The 15,869-nt window shown below is 43.8% G+C and overlaps 1 protein-coding gene across 3 annotated transcripts in view; it reads left to right on the top strand.

The window, feature by feature from the left end:
* Nucleotides 1–15,869, top strand: part of LOC138503199 (pancreatic secretory granule membrane major glycoprotein GP2-like) — a 362,636-nt gene that overhangs the window by 225,794 nt on the left and 120,973 nt on the right. For 2 of the 3 annotated variants that reach the window (XM_069622755.1, XM_069622756.1), the window contains one exon: nt 320–565. The exons of the other annotated variant lie outside the window; for it this stretch is intronic. In XM_069622755.1, the coding sequence (XP_069478856.1) occupies nt 320–565 (246 nt within the window). The remainder of the gene's footprint in view (nt 1–319; nt 566–15,869) is intronic. 3 annotated transcript variants of the gene reach the window in all.

Here is a 15,869-nt window from a genome sequence, read left to right as displayed (position 1 = left end):
GAGCGTAAACCACACTTGCATATGCTAAAAGGGAAACACGTCAGAAGTGAGAGATATGAAGGCGTGCATAGTTACACTCTAGGCGAAGAGCCTTCATCGCAAAGAAATGTGTAGTAAAACCTAAAGTCTCACCTTGCACAAGCAAGAACCAGTGTTGAAATATTACAGTATCTCAACTATTATAATACAGTAATGTCCAAGGGGAGTACATAAAATGTCTATTCCAAACCTCCCCCCACACTAGTTTGTATATGAGTTTGAGAACATGTGTTTGTGTGTACATGAATGTTACTCTCTAAAATGACTCTTTTGTTTCCAGTAACACAGATTTGGCAATTGAGGGGACTGGCTCTGCAATAACCATTATGACTGCGTATTTTGATTCATCGTACACCAGGTCCATTGATACGGTTCAACAGGACGTGACTGTGGGATCAACACTGTATTTTGGAATTGCCACACAATTTGAAGATGCCCAAGGCTTTGCCTTACGAGCAGAAACTTGCTTTGCCAGCCCGACGCTCGACCAGTCTAGTCCAAGGAAGGTTTTGCTGATTTCAGGAGGGTAGGTAAATCTTAAATCCTGGGGTGTCCTCACAAAAGAAGCTCTAGGCCTTCTTTCTACAAATCTTCACACAGCAATGGTTACACTTTTAAAATAACACAGCAACTGAGATATGTGATACTAATGAAAGTCTACAGCTTGTGCCGGAATGCAGAAGGCTAAAATAAAAAAAATATTTAGAAATGAAACAAGATGTCCCGAAGAGCACAGAGAGGCATCTTAACGCAGCAGGTTTATCACTAACCCATCATATTCCCGATGCATGACAATGTCCACTCCTTAAACAACTATCCCAACTGAAAAGACTTTAAGTCACCACCACGGCCTGATCACGACTTTGGCTAATAGCGCCGGATCACGAGTTTGGCGGTAAGGTTAATCCCCATTCCCCATTGAGCCCATTCGGGAATGCCCCATTCCCCATTGGGCTCAATGGGGAATTTTTGCGCTCTTACCGCCGGCGGATTTACCGCCAGCGGTAATAGCGCAAATTTTCGGCGGATTTCCCCCCAGCTCAGAGCTGGGGCAAAATCTGCTGAAGTCCTGATTTGGGGGACCCTTAAATCCGGCGGTAATAGCGCGACCGCCGGATTTAAGGGTTACCGCCAAAGTCGTGATGAGGCCCATCTCTTTCTCTCTTTCTTTCTTAGGAGTGCATTGGTTAGAGCCACGCCAGTGACTTCTGACATCCACGTGAATAGAGAAAAAATGAATCTCTTGTAGGAGAGATCATGTGTATTTTAGGTAAAAAGTAGGATGAGGACAGCAGCAATAGAGGCTCACCCAAGATTGGGACTTTCCTGTTATTTGGAAACATATATTGTTATTACGGGTGTCCTGCAAGAATTTGAAAGACGTGGTGAGGCAGAAGAATCTGCAACAGCATTTGTTATTTTCTATTTATTTGAAATATTAGTATATGTTCATACTGTGGGAAAGGTGTGGGTGCTGCAGCACGACAAACCAATTAGTATCCAGAACACAAAATTAAGCATGGTCTTGGTGCTCATTGGTTTATCTGGGCATGATCCTTTACAAGAAGGCTGGACATTTTCAGAGATACAATTGTGTGTCTTCACTTCCAGTGCATATTGTAATCAAGGTAAGTACATTACACTTGTTTTACTGAGCAAGCTCCTCATCAAAACATAGAATACCAACCTTATATATTTCATTATCTTAGGTGTTCTGTGCACTGAGGACTGGGCATGCTCCCCACAAAGATGCACAGACATTCCTAACCTGGGACCCAGGCCGCCCTCTTCTAAATGTCTGTGAGGCCCCTGTGACAAAGTCTTCTGCCTTAATCTGGGCATGTCTAGTGAAGTGAACAGGGAGGCTGGGAGCCTCCCCAAGGCATGATAGACCTAGGACTGGAATGGAAAGTCTACACTGGTCACCCTCACCTAGCCCATGTCACTGGGCACAGGACATTCACATATCACCTTAGATACTACAGGCCAAAGGATGCCCATCTTCTTTTGTATGAGCGCAATATAAATAAAATATAATTTCATTTAATTTCATCTTCGCCCAGGGTACTGCACACCCTCCCTGAGTCAACCTCATCAAATACAATGACCTTCCACCTCAGAAACCTCTGACTCATTCTAACACAGTTCCAGGGTAACACAGTTCCAAGGCACCAATACTTTTCTACTCAGGGCACTCCTTTCCCAAGGTCTGATGTTCACAGCTGTTTTCCTTCTTTCACAACAGCAAACTTCCTTGTTAGCTTCTAGGGGTTCCCTGGTCTTGGCACAGTTTTAGACCACACGGTCCACCCGTTACAGGTCACGCAACCAGGAACCTAGCATTTGCTTTCAATAGTTCTTGATTCACCATATCTTAGTTCTCTGGTCTTGGCACAGTTTCAGACCATACGGTCCACCCAATACAGGTCACGCAACCAGGAACTTCCAGGTTTCTTTCAGAGTTCAATAGTTTACTCAACAGGCAGTTTCATAAACCACAGTTTCACCACATGATCACATATGTTGTTTCTTAATCTGGATTCTGCTTTATTCAAAGCTTCTTGTATGTTACTTTCACTTGTAAATGTGGCTTTACCTTATTTTATCTTTACTAAGACATATGGTTTATTACAAATCTTTTTCTATAAAATTCAATTCGTATTAACATGATTACATAATCATCATCAGTGCCAAGTCCTAAAATTATGAGCAACAACTAGATTAAATGTGGTACTCTAACATTTAGTTTGTAGCAAAATTAATCTTGTCATTTTTTTATTTTGATTTTTTATATCAAACGCCTCATTGTTTATTTTCCTCCTTTACAACTAAAATAAGTCATGTCAATTGTTTTAAAAACTTCTTTTCAAAACTGTATCAATCCAACAATTAGTATAACATGTTCTCCCAATAAAAACTTCGACCACTACTTTTCCATCATATAAGTTTTCTTTTCTCCAGTAATGGTTCCCAAATATCTAGTCCTCAACTAAGTGACACCTGTACATAGCAATACAATATGTTTCAATGTTTCTGCCACCCCCTAGATACTACAAAACCTAAAGTTATGGTTATCAGACATTTTCTTGTGAGCCTCTAAGGTTTTCTTTATCGGTAGTATGTTCAAGTAAAATCTCAGCAACGATCTCGGTATAAAGGGCTTGGAAATTTGATTAGGTATTTTGGAAGTGATTTATACGCCCTAGTTTCTCGACTCAGTGTAGTTTATATTTATTTCTTGCTTGTTCCATCTTAATCCAGTCCTGTTCTCACAGCGTCCTCTCCACTTGGGCTGGGTTTATCTCTAGCATTTCTTGGGTAGCTCCAAGGTAGTCAAGAATGTGCACATCTTTTTATCCACAGCTTTAAAGCGAATTCTTCCCTCATAATATTCATACAAAATATCTGATATGGAGAAGGTGTTTCCTGTATAATACATTTTCTATATAAAGAGAGATTTTTCCACACCGTCATTGCAGAGATTGAAATCAAAGCTAATTCATATCTAATGACTGATGTGGGAACCATGTCTTCCTCTTAATGAACGGAGAATAAAGATGTTTGACTTGTCCGCATCAATCTACAAGCCATTTTTAGCAACATTCTCTTGTAGACTAGATAGTCTTTGTTGAAGACCTATTGGAGTCTGGTCAATCATGACCAAATCGTCAGCTTAAATAACCCATGCCAAGGTTTTGCCATTAATTTTCAGAGGGAAAGCATGCCCAGTATAAATTGTCTCATGTAGATCTGATAAAAAAGGTTGACTACAATTGGGGCCAGTGGGAATCCCTGTTTCAGTCCTTTGAATGACAGGATAGCTTTAGATAAGTGGCCCTGAGAATTCAATCTTATCGTGCTTTAGTCAAAGAGTACAGGGCCTTAATTGCCGACAACAGGTGCGGCGAACAGTTTCTGCACCTCCAGTTCTGACCATAAAATATGCCTATCAATGCTATCAAAGACCTTCTTAAAGTCGATAAAAGTCAAGTAGATTTTAGCATTGTTTTTTATGGCTATTAAGTTTCAAAATGTTTAAAAGTAACACGTTTAATTGAGTTCCCACACCTATCACAAATCCCGTTTGGCGAGGATCACATCTGTTCACTTTTTTAGGGTGGTAGTTGTTAGGATCCACCCTATTGCCTCTCTTGAATATAGGAACTATAATTGCTGTCCTCCACCAGTCAGACACGGCTCCCATTCACATCACCTGCTCGAACATTTTAGAGATTAAAGGAATCCAGACTTCGGGGTCAGTTTTAATCATGTTATAGGTTAGCCCATCTGGGCCCGGTGCTGTCGCTGATTTTGCACGCTTAATCAAGATTTCCAAATCACAAGAATCGATCAGGATTACCCACGCCCCCTCCACTTTCTTTAACAGAGGATTTTTGATTTCTCAATTGGGTCCAAATAATTTGCGAAAACGTACACAATTATCCTCTGTCACCATGTTTGTAAAAAAAAAAGCAGATTGGAAGGAGGTTTTCCTGTTAAGCAGCTGCCAGATTTCTCTGGAGTTTTTTATTTCTATATCCCTCAGCATAGATTCAGCATCTGTCTGAAGAATTTGGGCTCTATGCCAAATCAACCAATTTCTATATTTCTGTTTTCTTTTTCTATGCAATTCCACCGTTTGGATTTTGAGCAACAGATTTCCTGTAGGTCTATCCTTGGCTGTTTCATATTAGTAAGCCCTTCATAGCAGCCGTGCTTAGGGGTGAAAGTGGTTTTACCTCCTTTATTGCATGAACCCCAAAGTCCAGCAATAATGGAGCACAATTCACTCCTTCTTGATTGACTTCCTGCAGTTTATATTTCGACAAGTAGGGACAACTGTTGGGCGTATGCGCAACCTATTCCTCCCTTCTGAAATTTCAAAGTCCGTTCTATAATGTTCTGGTCCTACAAGAGGTCTAATGCTGGACGTCATTTTCAGAAGGAAGTGATCTCTTTTTTTCATGTCCAACACTTCTAAAATCTTAACATATTTTATCATGTTGTCAGACATGAAAAAATAGCCCAATGTCTTAGATTGGACCCCAGTTGTCCAAGTAGGTTTCCCAGTGAAGTCTCCCCTAATTTGGCCATTCAGCATCTGCACATTTCTTATTTTCATTGCGGCTGTCCAACTAGCCGCTCTAGCTCGAGAATTGTTGGCAACAGTTCCAAAAATATGTAATGATGTTACCCCTTCTGTCAAGACATGACATATTTAAATCACCACATAGAATTTTTAGCAGCGGATTCAGTTGGCTGGTATAATCATCCTGGTCATGCTTCACTAGAGTTCCTTGGATGAATGCATTCGGGTTTCAAGATGAAACAACTTTGGACCCCATGCCATTTTTCACCAAGGTAAGAAGGCCTGAGGAAGGTCTCCCATTAACTCCCATGTATGCCGGGTTGAGATAAGAATCAAAGCTGTCAAGTTTAGGGGTTGACGTCGTCCATGTTTCTTGAAAACACAGTACCTCAAAATCCGAGAATGCAATTTCACAGTTGTTGAACAGGTGAATGAATCCACGCGTATTCCAAGAACCTATAATCCACTCCTGGTCCGATGTTGGATATTAACATTATTTGGTGTGTAAATTAAGAGACTCCCTCGTCCAAGACCAACGTTCCATTTGAAGTTCCTTAGAAGGATTTGGCAAATGTTCTTTCACTGTTCTATCCACTTTATTTGTGCAACTGAATGTAACCTTTAATGTATAATTCGTGTCAGCACAGAAATTATTTGATTTTTCCACTATGTTCATTGTTGGTTTATTCAACTTTGCTGTTTTAGTATGATCTCCACATTTTAATGGAGATACTTTCTGATGCCAATATATCCCTTTTTTACTTGGGTTTTACTGCTATTTGAACATTTCATATTCTAAAAGTTTTATTATGTGACAGATTGGCTAATTCGAATCCAGAGGGCAGAAGCAGTTGAGCCATTTCCAACAAGGATACTTTAATAATGCTAGACTTTAGATGAAGAATCACTTTGTCCATTCCAGTTTAATTCAGAAATTCAGCAGGTGGCAGTTTTGGCAGTGTTAGTCTCCACTGATGGAGTCCATAGGACTTCATGGGGATTTCGGCGGTATTACCAGCAGTTTTTGCAGTGTTAGTCCCCACTGATGGAGTCCATAGGACTTCATGGGGATTTTGGCGGTATTACCACCAGCGGTATTACAACAAGCAGTATTACCACCGGTGGCAATACTGCCGAAATGGGTACATTTTGGCAGTAAGGCAGTGGAATCACCTCCAGCATTTTGCTGGAGGTTTTTCCTCTAACTCACTGCCAAACGTGTAATTCGGCAGAGCGGTAATGCAGTGGTAACTGTGTTACCACCGTGTTACTGCCGATGTTTCCCGCACCGCCAAACCCGTAATGAGGTCCTTAGGCATCGATTATCTATCCTTAGAGATCATCAAGAAAGGAAATGTATAACCATATATCAGCCTTACTCTTGTCAGTTGATCCATGTCCGTGATATGACATATGGTGTATGTAATGGGATCAACAATGTTTGGCTGTGTGGGACTCACACCAATCCTGGGCATTGAACTAGTGTGAGGGTTCCAGCGTATGGCAAACCCTTAATCAGAGAGAGTAGGGGAAATTCCGTCTGACAGAAATGTTAAATATCAGCACATTTAAATCCCCTGCCCGCTAGAATGGAAAAGGGTACTGAAGCCTTCTGGGAGGCTCACAGCAGACATGTTCCACCCTTGAGGAAGCAACCACAAGCTCCTTCATTCTAGGGGCCATGGAGTTGGACTCCAGTCAAGGCCTGATTGGGGGAGCAGGAAGGGAGCAAGCAGAAACGACACTCAGAACCCAGCTCTGCATACTGGATAAGCTAGTGACAGGCCACCTAGCTCAGCTAGAATAATAATAGCCTTGCACACCAGGCCCATACATATTTTTGTAACATTGATATTCCCTAAGTGATGATCTGGAGGATGTCCTTCAAACCTGTGATAGAAAATCTGAAGCAACAAAGTCAGAAAACAACAGCTGGCCCTGATATTTTGCAACTTTCTTGATGGGGAAGCTTCCAGGGGCCTATCAAATTTAAAATGCAGATGGACAAAATAGGTTACAACACTTTTGTAGACACTATTCTGGAGCGACTTGGGAGAGGCCAGGAACTCCAGGTGCAGCATTTGTTTGTTTCCTCAGGAAACATCTCAGCAGATGATAAACAGTACCAAATTTCTCCTAGGAAAATGACTGGAGAAAATAAATGTCAAGGAACTTAAGGAGGAACTGATTATGGAGCAGTTCTTCAATTCCTTAACTTTCCAGTTAAAATATCCAGTTTGGCAACTGCACAAACCGACCGAGGAGCTACACATCTAAATGGCCACCGGAGTAGAGAGAATCCAGCGTTCTAGACCAGCGATCCCAGAACCACAATCAAAGTGATCAGCACAGAATACCAGTAAGAAGGTGGTGAGAAATGCAACTGGTCCATCCAAATGGTGAGAAGCAAAGTACCCACACCCATTCTAGTCAAGAAATAGATGATCCAATGTCATGCCTATGGTAAGCCCAGTCATAGAATTTGTTCATGTCCTACAATTTTCAAGCCAGAACCAATTACATGAGCTATTGTGTTCCAAATGAGGCAGCAGAGTCAAGTCAGGATTGGTTGCTCGAGTCAGAATACTAAGAAAATAGCAGTTGAAGCGGAGATACTGCCCAAGAAAAGGCAGGCAGATATTACTTCCCTATTAAGCTCCAGGGGTATGGGATTGTGGCTCTTCTTGATTATGGAAGCCACCTGCCTGCTGTCTGTACAGAACCAGAGTTTCTGAACACCAAGGTTACTTATGGTACATCATCATATTTTTTGAATAAGGGGTTCAGCCTTTATGCAGAGCCCATGCTAGAACATATGGTCTACTTGAGGATGGGAATGAATGCTGCAATAGCTAATCACACGCCAGCCCTAATAATAATACACAGGTGCAGGCCCATATGGTGCAGGAGTTTGGAGCAGCTTGGCATCTCAGAGAGGAAACAGGAATTTAAGTGGTAAGGTCCAGAGAAAAACGAAGGAGGTCAGGGACAAGTGGGAGTCATCAGGTGGTGGTGGGTCGAATTTATTTAAATGTTGGTGAAAATCATCAGGAGATAGGTGAGTTGGTGAAATTTATAAAGCAGTCACTCTTTAAAGTTTTGCAGGGATGTTAGGTGAAGGGTAGCGAGGTGGGAGCTAGCAAGAGCAGGAAGGAAAGAGGGGCAGGTTTAACCTTTGTCATGGGTTAGAGTTGAGACCCCAATCAGAAGGGATTAACTAAAAGTAGGAGAAGGAACATGTACGTGGCATGGTGTTGAAGAGGAGCAGGGCCAGATGCAGAGTAGAGAAGGGGTATAGAAGTTGCATAGTGGGAAGAATTCAGGAACCGAAGCGTACAAGGTGATGGGGCCTTCATAACCTTCCCGGTGAGAAATGAGCAAGAAATACAGGGCCTCATTACGAGTCCGGCGGTAACTGCAGCGGTAAAACCGCCTGGTTACCGCCGGACTCGTATTACCATTCTGCTTCCGTGATTCCCGGAATTACAGGGGCATTACAACCCCGGTTTTCCGGGAATCACGGAGGCGGAATGGTGTTAATCCCCATTCCCATTGAGTCCTATGGGACACGATGCGAATGGGGATCATGGAAAAACCGGCAGCATCTCGTAATGCTGCCGGTGTTTCCTCGGCCGCCTGCAGGCGGGCGGTGTTAAATCCGCCAGGTCAGACCTGGCGGGAACATCACCTCCCGCCTGCAGGAGTCGGGATCAGGCGGTCCGGAAACAACGGTGGCGGCGGGTTTACCGCCACCGTTATTTCTGGACCGCCTGAGTTATAATGAGGCACAGAGTCAGTTCTTCCATCAAATTATAGAATAGCTCCAGCTCGTGGTGGAGGCACAGTGGCACATAGAGGGGGTTAAATTGGTACCAGCGGTAACTCGAGAAAACAACAAAGAAACCCCTCGGCGACTGTAAGTGAACCTTTGTGAATTGTATGAAGGGACCATGGAGAGTGTGAAATAATTTTTGTGAGCCACAACATTGTGACTGCACAGGTACACTAATTGGGTATTCCCATGTTGATGTTAGATTCCAACAGAGTGGCAAAGTACATTCTCATTTTGTGACTGTTATTCTCTTTGTCAAAGAATATTCTTTGAAGGGTTTTAGTGAATTGGCAGGAGAGGTCAGCCTAAACGATATTGGTGGAGAGGAATTCAGGTTGGGATTCTGCCTAAACCAATGATTCATATGTTTTATTTATTAACTGTTCTCAAGAAAAGAAATAAAGTACTTCATACAGGCCCGGTCTTGTCTAAGATCCATGTTCATTATATCACCCTACTAACCCCAGCAAGGGTGTCCTCTCATAGGAGAGAGGAACCATTATCTCTGGAAAGAAGAGGCAGGACATCGCTGAAGATAATGTCCGGAAATGTGAAGCAGAATGGCCCTTGCACATATGTCGCAACCATTTTATCCTCAGAGCCAGATTAAGGTTGTGGAAGTGGGTATATATATAGTCCATAGCTACAAATACTTTGATGTTAGGGCGAGTGTTGCAAAATAAGAAATTAGCACCAAGTGTAGATTATGTATGTAATGATTCAACCATTTAATCAATGACATATTTGTCAAAAATAAAGATCTGTAGTCATTCTTAAAATCACAAAATGATCACTGATTGATGCTATTTTCATCCTTTCTCATAGGGATATTGGGGAAGAGTAACCAGACTGCCTGGTTATTCTAGGTTTTGATAATAACAAAGTTACTATCCGTAGTCACTACCTTACTCCTAGTCCATAGTGCCCTTTCCTCCATACTTTTGGGATATTCCGTCTATCGGGACGGGAGCGGAGCACTTTTGAAGTGTCAAAAATAATGTTTTGTCCCCCTTTTATTTTTACACCGGCCACCGCACATGACTGTAGCCCCGCCGTCCTGAGCTCTGCCCCGTGCATCACACGTCAGTCCTTTTCATTCGCCAAAGTCGAAGGACCATTAGCAAAATAGAGGAAACATTTTAGAGGGGACGGCGGGCGACGTATGGATGAAAGGGGTCTATGGTCCAGGAGTAAGGTAGTCACTATCGTGAGTGCTTTGTGATACTCCTACGTTCCGCCCCCTTTCCACCATACTTTTGGGAGATTCCCAAGCACTGACCACAGAAACGGGAGGATGGAAATGTCCCTTACTTTAACAGGTTCTTAAGAACTGCCTGGCCAAACTGGGCATCAACCCCGGAGCTCAAGTCAAGACAATAGTGTCTACAAAAAGAAGAGAGAGAAGCCCACATAGCAGCCTTGGCTATGGACTCCCAAGAAACATATATCTGGAAAGGCAACAGCAGCTGCTTTGCCACCAACGAAATGTGCATGAATGCCCCGTGGGGGCTGAAGGCCTTGAAATCTATAAACCTCCAAGATACATGAAGCGATCCATCGTGAGATAGACGCTTTTGAAGCCCTTTTCCCTTTTGGGTCCCCGAAAGTAACAAAGAGATGTGAGGAGTTTCTAAGTTTGCTTGTTCTGTCAAGGAAAAAAATAAGCGCTCTTCTGACATCTAGGTTATGAAGAACCCTTTCTGCATCTGAGAGCGGGTTTGGAAAGAAAACTGGTAGGGATATGAACTGATTTATGTGGAACTCTGAGACAATCTTTGGAAGGAAAGAAGGAAAGAAGGGAAGCACAATCATATCCTTGTGGAAAGTCAAGAACGGATGTTCGACAGAAGAGCTTGAAGCTCGCTTACTCTTCTTGCAGATTTTATTGCAATCAAGAAATTCACTTTCCAGGAGAGAAAATTGAGCTCAGTAGTGCCCATTGGTTCAAATGGCTTGTGACACAAGGCGGTAAGGACCACGTTCAGATCCCATTTCGGGCGAGGAGGCCTGACCGGTGGAAATAGATGAAGAAGACCTGCAAAATGCCTCTTGATTACTGGGTTTGCCAGAGAAAAAGAGCAACTATCTGTAGAAAGATAATCTGCAATGACTGACAGATATGTGCGGCATGATAAGACGTGAATACCAGAGACCGCAAGGTCTGATATGAAAGACCAGACACAGTCAATAGAAGCATGTCGAGGATCAAGCTGTTTAGCAAGACACCAATGACAAAAACAAAGCCATTTACTTTTGAAATGCGCTCTCGTAGAAGGCTTACGTGCCACCTGGATTATGCGCATATTATCCTCTGAAAGGTTAAACTGTGCTAAGGACCTGAACACAGGCACCAGACCTCCAAGTTCAAGGATTGTGGGCAGGGGTGCCACACCTGGTCATTGCTCTGGTGCAGAAGATCGGAGATCAGCTGCAAATTGAAAGGATCGCATATTGGTAGCTGCTGAAGCTCTGAACACCAGAACCTGGCTGGCCACCAAGGAGCTATGCTTCTACTGCCTCCCTCTTGTTGCCAACAGGTAACCCCTTTGCATTCTAAGAGGACAATCAACCTCATACACAATGTTTTAAAACTTTCATGCATAATTCAAGAACTTTACTTTCGGTATTACATAGACATATGTGTTCAATAACCAAAGAAAACACCAATAAATGAGGAAGACTGTTTTACTATACATGACTTCTAAAAAGTCAGAGTTTATTTATATTTTAGCGAATCTCAATCTAACAGGTCCAACTAAGCATAAACGTGAGATAAATTCATACTAAGTAAAACACCTGGGATATAACACCAATCCAGGATAGGTTCACAATCAAATTCACAAAGCAAGGTGATTCAAATCCAGGTATACAATTATATTACCATTGTTGACACTACTTAAACCAATTTTAACACTCAAAATGTAGCCAACACATTTCTGATTAAACATCCATCATCAGGGCTTGTGTTCTGCTTTCTATTAAATGAGGTAACATAATATTTTCATCTGTATACCTATAACACATGACAAACTCAGACTTAGTACCCTTGTGAATAGTTTGTTATTCTTATATATCAGCGATTAGTTTAATTTGACACTAACGTCCTGTGTTTGGTTCATAGTGATCATTTCGAAAAAAAGGTTGACAGACAAAAGTTTCGAAAACAAAGTTTCAAAAAACAAACCTGAGACAGCCTATATTTAACATGCAAAGTGCATTTCTTTCGAAATCAATCCGTCGACAATAGTCATGGACTGGTTTCAATTGGAATGCACTTTTACATGTTAAAAGCAGCATTTCAATTATTATTTTTTTTACTTTGCAACGTTTGATGCAGCTGTCCAGTTCTGAAATTACAGCACTGGACAGCTCCATGTAACGTTTCAAAGTTACAAAAAAATATATTAAAATGCCAATATACACAAAAACTTTGAAACGTTACATGGAGCTGTCCAGTGCTGTAATTTCAGCACTGGATAGCTCCATGTAACGTTTCAATATTGGCGTGCTCCCCCCATCCCACAAACCCCCACACCACCCTACCATCCCCCAACCCTAACCCAAGCCCAACCCTAACCCATGTGTCATGATGCCCGCTCCCGGGGAGCCGGTTCAAGCCTGGCGTCCCCGAAAGCGGACATCCAGTCCCCAAGGAAGGACCCAGCAATATAGGGGACCTTTAGACAGTGTCCTGGCGCCTATGGCGCCAGCCTCATAAAAGACATCAGTCCTGGCGCCGTAGGCGCCAGGCTCATTATGGGAATGCTTGGGTGCACTTACCTGATGCAGACCATGCTGCAGGATACCGGCCTCCTTGAGGCCTGAAAGGAACTACTTTACCTGTGGGACTAATTTACCATCCGGGCGTGGTTGGGGAAGGATACATACCTGATTGGAGGAAGGATACATACCTGGAACTTCTTCCAAGGCTATTTAAACCCCACCCGAACAGCCACACGTGCTTCGCGTTGTTCTTCATCTAGCAGCTGGACGCTCACCGTGTCTGCTCCTGCATCCTGACTTCTGCCACGCCTGCCAGCATCCTGGATCACCTGCAAAGGAAGAGAAGAAGAGAACAGAAGAAGGAAAAGTCCTTACCTGCTAAATCCGCATCCTGGAGACATCTCGCCGACAATCCTGAAAAGGAAGACTTTAATTTAAAAGCTCATCGCGTCGATCGCTGCAGCGCCGCATTCCACTCACCTTTACAGGGCGCCGCCAAGTTCAGCAGCGATCATCCGGATTCGCAGTCACGCCCCAGCGCCTAGGGAGAAAAAGACCAGAACAAAAGGTGAGAGAGAGAAGGGAATAAGGAAAGCTAAATCTCCTTGTTAAGACTTACCTGTTCATTCATTCCCTCTTCATTTCGGGTCCGCGCCGCATCCTGGCATTTCCAGACCCCGGCCCCTAAGGGGAAAAAGAGACATCAGCGTTAATGAGCGAATGAAAAGACATTACCAAAAAACGCTCATTAAAGACTTACCTGATTTCTACAAGGATTTCACCTCTCATCTCGGGTCGGTGCCTGTTCCCCGGCATTCCGTACCCCGGCCCCTATGGGGAAAAAGACACTAGCATTAGTACATTAATGCTTGGACACAAGGGGAACCTCTTATCAAAAAAACTTACCTGGAAGCCAAGCAAGTTTGGTTCTCACCAATCCGAAAATCCAGTGAAGTAACTGGATACCAACGCGCCCCTGCATCAGAAGCAGGATGGAGTGCTCGTCCTTCCAGACCCTAAGGTGAGACGCTACGAGAAATCACAGAAGGGTTTCAAGGAGGGTGAGAGGGGAAAGTGGAAGGCCGATTGCATTACCCCGCAGACAGTTAATCCCCTATTTTCGCCTACAGAAGGATACTTCTGCGAGCCAGACAAGCCAGATTTGGGGGGCCCGGTCCAGTCCGTCTTCCGAACCCTGTGCATCACCTTAGAAGAGGTCTCGGCAGTGCGAACCAAGCCAGCGCCTCCGTGGGAGTCAGGTGAGCGTAACAGAACGCGAAGCCTTCCTACAAATTCCCACCCAGGCGCTATGGAAAGTTCTGAGACTGATCAGTTGGCCCAATTACTGGGGGAATTACGGGCCGAAGTACATGCCGCTCGTCAAGAGACTAATGCCCTCAGGAGGAAATTAATAATATCAATGGAAAGAACTGATGACCTAGCCAGACAGCTTTTGCAAGGTCAAGCTGGGCAAACTCCTCTACCCGGTTCCGGAGGGAACCCCGCTCCTGTGGTTTCCAGTAACCCTGTGCAGATTAATCTACCTGGAAACATGCCGCTGGCCCCACCCAAACTCTTTGCTGGGGACCCCAAACGATTCGCCGTATTCATGAATCAGTGTCGTTTGCACTTCCTATGCAGACCTGGGGCCTTCCCTAATGATCATACCAAGGTAGCCTTTGTATTGTCATATCTCAGCGGCTGCGCTGCCGATTGGTCAGTTCCACTGGTTACTCAAGATGACCCGATTCTCCGTGATTTTCAAAGGTTTCAAGCAAGCATGGAAAGGTTATTTGCTCGACACTCTCAGGGGCAGGCTCTGGATGACGAACTTCTATCCCTGCGACAGGGCAATCAGGACCTCCTATCCTATATTGCAAACTTTAATAGACTAATTGTGGAAACGGGATGGCCAGAGGATAAAAGAGTCACGTTGTCTTATCGAGGCCTTCGCGGAGAACTTAAAGATGTCTTGGCCCAAGTTGTAAATCCGCCCCAAGAATGCACAGAGTATATAGACTTAGTGGTCCAATTGGATCACAGACTTCAAAACAGAAAAGCAGATCGGTCCAGGTTTGAGACCCGGGTGTTGGTCAAGACCCATGCTAATCCCAAGGGAGTTGATGTCTCTGAGCCTATGCAAATTGGAGGGGTTATAGGACCCTTAACTCAAAAGGAACGTGAAAGGAGGCGGCAGTTAAAATTATGTCTTTATTGTGGGAATTCTGGACACTTTCTACGAGATTGCCCGGCAAAACCGCCCCGAAAGGCGGTAGGAGCCGCTGATAAAAACCATGAAGACTCTGTTTCGGGAAACGACTCCGCCCGACAAGTGTAGGGGTCCGCTTGCCGAGCTTGAAAACTAACTCTCAGACCTCGCATTTCATTGTGCCAATGGTTCTCGTAGATCCAGAACAGCCTAAGCGGTTGCATGCAATAAAGGCATACATCGATAGTGGGGCTATTGGAAACTATGTGGATCGTGAATTGGTCTCTAGGATTAACCTCCCTCTCCGTCCTAAAACCAGCAAAGATGTCATCACCACAGTCGATGGAACTGAAATTGCCTCTGGACCGGTAACACATTCCACTACTGAGGTGACTCTTATTGGTCCCGACGGCCATCGGGAGGGTGTTGTGTTTGATGTAATCAAGGCTCCACAGTTTCAGGTTATTCTTGGAATCCCTTGGTTAGAGACACATAATCCTCAAATTGATTGGCAAGCTAAGAGAATAACCTTCCCGGATTGTACACAAACCTGCTACCCAGAAAACCTGAAGCTGAATCTAGCATCTGTAACCTCTGCCTCCATGCAACTACCTCCGGAATACCAAGACTTTCAGGACGTCTTCCAAAAGGAACAGGCCAACAAGTTACCTCCTCACAGATCGTACGATTGCCAAATCGATCTGGTGCCCGGTGCACAAACCCCTTGTAGCAGGATTTATGCCCTTACCGAACCTGAGAATCTGCATTTGAGACAATATTTGGATCAGTACCTAGCTAATGGTTTTATTCGCACGTCAAAGTCCCCGGCATCCTCGGCTTTGTTCTTCGTGCCCAAAAAAGAAGGCGACCTTAGAACTTGTATCGATTACCGCGCATTGAACCAGATAACGGTTAAAAACCGTTATCCTCTGCCTCTGATCCCTGAACTCCTTGACCAGGTGAAGGACGCTTGCATA

This window comes from Ambystoma mexicanum, chromosome 11 (genome assembly GCF_040938575.1).
Source record: "Ambystoma mexicanum isolate Mex_15411 chromosome 11, UKY_AmexF1_1, whole genome shotgun sequence".
Lineage (NCBI taxonomy): Eukaryota > Metazoa > Chordata > Amphibia > Caudata > Ambystomatidae > Ambystoma > Ambystoma mexicanum.
The sequence above is the reverse complement of the archived record's forward strand: the minus strand, read 5'-3'. Positions and strand labels throughout refer to the sequence as shown.